Source organism: Glycine max, chromosome 5 (genome assembly GCF_000004515.6).
Source record: "Glycine max cultivar Williams 82 chromosome 5, Glycine_max_v4.0, whole genome shotgun sequence".
Lineage (NCBI taxonomy): Eukaryota > Viridiplantae > Streptophyta > Magnoliopsida > Fabales > Fabaceae > Glycine > Glycine max.
Genome location: NC_038241.2, coordinates 36520525 through 36526193, shown reverse-complemented (window position 1 = coordinate 36526193; position 5669 = coordinate 36520525). Strand labels below are relative to the sequence as shown.

Sequence of the window (5669 nt, the reverse complement as noted above, 5' to 3'; positions counted from 1 at the left end):
TCTCAGAAAAAAAAATTCCTTCTTCCCATTTTTTTTCTTAAACAAATGGTAAAATTTAGATATTTTTATCCCATGCCTTTCACTCTTCTCTTTGTATTTTCAGCTATTTATAGGTGTATTCAAAGAAACATGGTGTAGTGTAAGTTAGATAATGTGATATTACATCCTTACCAATAATTTTGAGTTCCTTACATCTTATCTCCCAATTATTCATTTCATTATTGTATGTAATGATCATATACTATGTATTGTCCGAGAAACCTCAAATTGTTGAGTGTGTAGTGAATGACTGATAGCCGATTTTTTTTTTAAAGTTAACACTCTTGGATGGTGACGGCATAATCTTGAAAATTTTAGCATACCGGGTAGGAAAGCCTAATAAGATAGTCCAACCTAATTACGGGGAAAATGAAATTTGTCATAACGACTAATAATTAATTTTTAAAGTTGATCTCTGTAAGCCAAGTGAGAATGGGTAGTATTAATTAAATTGAGCTTTTTTTTTATAATGAATGGCGTGTTATGTTTACTTGTTTAGGGGATAAAGTTAATTTAACATTATAACAGTTATAAAAAAAATTAACTGTTGACATTTAAGAGTTTATTTTATATAGGTATTTTATCATAATTTTAACTATTGATTTTTATTAATGAATTTAAAATAAAGAATACAGGTAATCATTTTTTTAAAATCTAACCCATATTCAAAATACAAAAATAAATCACTTAAAGCAATACTAGGATTCAGGCAAACAAGAATACTTTCTAAGCATCGGCCATCAAATTAAGTGTGTACTTAATATTCCACATTGCATATTCCAAGCCCAACATTAATTCTCAGAGCTAAACACTGGAAACAACATTCTCATGGCAAAATACTAACTCATATTCTTTATACTTCAGAATCAACAGCTAAAAAGTCACATAGGTTGCTTCCCAGAATGCTAGGACAAGAGGATAACATTCTTAATTGTGTAATTTTGCTTCTTATAGAAACCCATACAGAGATAACATTCTATCAGTGTCCAATTTGTATAGAGTATAAACATTATGCAAGCCTGTCTTATTCAACTACAGCGTATTCGCAGCCAATTCAATTGCCAAAACGGCTCCCATAATTTCAGCAAAAAGTGAATTGTTAATGATGATTTGGATGCGAAGAATGGTTGGCGAAATTTATGGTTGGAATGTGACTCCATTATGATAGTTGAAGCTTTCAGAAATGATGGTTTGGTGCCTTGGCAGTTAAAAAACAGATGGCTTAAATGTACAGCTTTAGTTACGCGCATGAATTTTGTTGTTGGTCACATTTTTAGGGAAGACAATGCTTGCGCAGATATGCTTGTTCCATCGCCTCTTCTTTTAATCATTTTTGTTGGTGGGAGTTTGTCCCTAATTTTTTGGTAGCTGCTTATAGTTCTAACAGAATAGGTCGTTTGAGCTACAGATTCAAATAGTTTTGCTTGCATGGGTATGGTTTTGCGCCCCATGGTCGTATATTGATCTTTCTCTCTTTTGGTTATTAATGAAATCTTCTCAGTAGGCTTTGTTAGTCAGTTTTGTTAGGGTGTCAACATAGTTAGGATCACCAACTTTTCTTACTTCTAACCCACCTTTAGCTTTAAAAAAAAAACCTACAGAATATTCATCTCAAATAAAAGCATTTTTCAGTTACACCAAATTTTGCAACCAGCTTCCAGAATCACACTTTCAGCTAATATTTTGAAGGGATCACATTCTATAATCTCTATCCTCCATTTTTCAATTTGATTTTAGAAAAAAAAAATATTTTCAAGAGAGAGGAAAATATAAGACAGCATGATATCTTTTGGGGGTAGAAGATCCCCCACCCTTATTTTTTTAAAATGCTATGTGCATTAATTTTTATTCTTATCTCACAATTCATAGATATTTGGCCCCACTATGAGGCAAAATTTATGGTTGACTGAGAATTTAAGACAATTTTTTTATAAAAAAGAAATTCAACTTTCAATGAAATGAGAAATAGTTGATAATGAAAAAATGATTTGCCTAATAAACAATTGCAATTTTTAACTTGCCATTTTACACATTACTAGTATATTTATAGTTTCACACTTTTATGAAGGAATGGAAAACTTTCCAAGGAAGAGGCAAAAAAATCTGCATGAAATTGCAGGAATTAGCAAGTTAGGGGTCTGAGTAATCAAATTGGGTCTGCCTTTTGCAATGATCTTCATGGGAGAAAATGACAAGTGTATACGACATTGGAGAAATTACTTTCTTACAACATTGTTTACAATTTCACTTAAGATCATAAAAAAAGAGAAATATAAAATAAAATGAGTACTAATATATCAAAATGATAGAAAAAAGATTAATGGCTTAATTGATTTATGATTTATGTTTTGTTTTTCGTTCCTTCTCATTTATTTTGAGATATAAAAATTGTTGTATAAATAATATAATTTATGGTATTATGGTGAGAGAGAATCCTCTAGCTAAATATGGACGACATCAATTTACCAATGTTGTCATCCCTTAGACCTTCCCAGCTCCCTATTATTAATTCTTAAATTGAACATTTGGCTTGAAATTTCTCATTCCCAGATTTTTATCTGTAAAAATTAGAGCTACTATGACATGTCCATCTTAACTTGCAACCTTTTACAAGAAAATTTCTTCATAGTTACCTTTTACCTTCATATGTAATGTTATTCTCCTTAAAGCAACATGAATATCATTAATATTAGGATGTGATGGATCCCCTCCAACGAAACAATGGGTTTTGTTTCCAATCTGCAACCAACTGTAAGCTGTTTGTTTCTTAACTCCTTTCTCTTTCATCAGAACCCTGATTCTATGGGCATGCTTCCAATTGCCAGCAGCAGCATATATATTAGACAGCATAACATAGGCATCCGGATTAAAAGGATCCAAATTCAAAATTATTCTAGCTGCCAGTTCCCCCAATTCCACGTTTAAATGAACACTACAGGCTGCAAGCACAGCACCCCAGATGCTGGAATCTGCCTTGAATGGCATGTCATTGATTATTTTGCAAGCTCTCTGCAACTGACCTGCTCGACTCAACACCTCAACTAAGCAAGCATAGTGTTCAGACCTTGGTGGAATACCATAATTATGAACCATCAAACTGAATAGATTCATGCTTTCACGATCTTCCCAGCATGACAACACACAGATAGTAAACTCAGAAATCAACAATTCCACCACATTTGCTGTGCATAGTAATCAGGGCATTACACACTGACAAATCTGAATCAAAGCCATGCTTAATTACAAGAGCATGTGCCTTGCTTCCTTCTTCCAGTGATGTAAGACTTGCACAGACAATGAAAACTGAAACAAAAGTCAAGTCATCTGGTTGCATACCGGTCCTGATCATCTGTGAAACAAATTCAGTGCCTCTTCCCCTCTCCCATTTTGGGCGTAACCTACAAACGGTGAATCAATTGGGAAAATATGGAATAATAAATAAATAAAAAATGTAATGACAGAGCAGAAGAAAACAACCTCCTCCTCCTCCTAGGACCACAATTTATTGTTTTTTGCTCAACAATTTAATCAAAATATGCTATAAACGGATAACGCTTTTCTAAATTGAGCTAAATTTTAGAGCTAGCAAGGAATACTCCCCATTTGTTTTTCTTAAAAAAAATACTAAAATTATATTAGAGAAAAAAAGACATAATTCTTATTGGATATAAATAATAATCGGTCTTAAAAGTTAATTACAACAAGTTCTTAATTGATAAAAAAAAGAGTATCTCTATTGAATATAACTATATTAATATTACTTATATTACATAACAGGCAGAGAGGATCTGATTTATTTTTTTCAAAAGACGTACATATATTTACAAGATTATTATACACTTTAATAGAACTAGAGACTCCAATGGAATAAGTCACAGACAGTTACGCTTCTAGTTCTAGTTGTTACTCGTTCCTTTTTTAAAATAAGTAAGATATAATGAAAGCTTTCCCATAGCAAGAGCATCTACTGGCTGATTAAAAAAAAAAAAGCAAGAGCATCTACTCTAGCATGCACTTTGGCTAGAAGATGAAGCAGCATGAAATGAGCAGACCTAGCTACATCATCGTCGCCAAGAACAGCCGTGAGATGTCTTAGGATGCCTTTGACCAAGTTGGACTTTAGCTCTATAAAAGGGTTATTCTGAAGAAAATCTTTTTTTTCTTTTTTTGATACAGAGGGGGGGCAGAAGCCCCTAACCTAAGAGAGAATAAAACGTGGGAAATGAATCCCTACAAAATCACTCCACCAAACATTATGACAGTCCGGAGGAGGAGTTAAAAATATGAAGACCCAAGGGAAGCTCATGACCCTTAGCTGCTAATCTATCAGCAACATGATTACATTCACGCCAAACATGGGAAAGATTAACTTGCCAATCTTTAGCTAACCAAGATTTAATCGGCTCAATCATGGCAGCATGCTGATGGTTACTATTCTCCGGACCTTTAATGAGTTAAAACCACTGGTTTCCTGTGAATGAAACAATGAAGGCTGGGACTTTGATAGGTGGGAAATGGCCCAAAGGATCTTCAAAAATGCCCATTTGATAAATCACAATCTTCATTGTCATCCCGAAGGTCTAGATCATATGTAAGGATACCCACAAACTCAAAAATGTCATTCAATTTCAATTCAGACTCTGGAGAATCATATACAAGGAACCAAACACCAAAGACAATAACTAGAAGCCTAACTACCAAGCTTATTTCGTTAGAGTCACTAGTTCTATAACATTTTTTTAAAAACACATCTTATTGAAAAACAAAAAACACTTTTCTCAACAAAAAATAAAATAAATCACAAACACTTTTCAGTTATAAGCTAACTAACACATATTGGCGTGGAGGTTGAAAGCTTGAAATCTTAAAGCTCGGCGTACCCGTTATGATTATATTCCAAGAAACGCGATCTCTTGAAACAAAGTCCTCGCGTCTTCCATCTTCCCTTCTTTACAAAACCCAGTAATCATAGCGGTCCTCGCAACATCATTCTTCTGCGGCATTCTCACAAACACGTCCCACGATTCCTCGCACAATCCATTCTCCACCAAACCATTAATCATCACAACCAGCGACACCGCGTTCCTTCGAGGCATCGCTTCGAACAGCGCCCTCGCGCGCCCAATCCCTCCCTCCACCCTCGCGTATCCATCCACCATCGCGGTGTACGACACGACGTTCGGATCACGGCGTTGTACGACTCGGCGGCGAAGTAGCGGAACCCGTCGTGGAGGTCGTCGTTTTGGACGCAGGCGGCGATGATGGAGTTCCAGGAAACGACGTTGCGGAGTGGCATGGAGTGGAAGAGTGCTTTGGAGTGTTGGAGAAGGCCGTTTTGCCAGTAGGCGGAGAGCATGGAGTTCCACGTGACGACGTCTTTTATGGGCATTTCGTCGAACAGTTTGCGCGCGGCGTCGGCTTTCCCGGCGCGTGAGAGGGCGGCGATGTTGAGGTTCGCGTGGTACGCATCGTGAGTGGAGGAGGTCGCGAGCACGAAGAAGGAGTGGCGTTGGGGCTAAAAGGTTGGGTTTATGAGTGAAACTGAGACAAAGGCAAGTGAGCATGGAGTGTGTGCAAGTGCCACATTCCCACAACTGATTAATAAATACATATGGGCTGGGCTGTCAAAA

The 5669-nt window shown here is 36.1% G+C and overlaps 1 protein-coding gene across 1 annotated transcript; it reads right to left on the bottom strand.

Annotated features, from left to right (window-relative positions):
* Window positions 1-2563: 2563 nt before the first annotated feature.
* LOC102663777 (uncharacterized) lies at window positions 2564-5669 on the bottom strand. The gene is made up of 2 exons (XM_026128491.2): window positions 4920-5669; window positions 2564-3437 (listed from the first exon to the last, which is right to left on the bottom strand). The coding sequence occupies exon 1, from the start codon at window positions 5601-5603 to the stop codon at window positions 4929-4931; it is 675 nt and encodes a 224-aa protein (XP_025984276.1). The 5' UTR covers window positions 5604-5669; the 3' UTR covers window positions 2564-3437; window positions 4920-4928.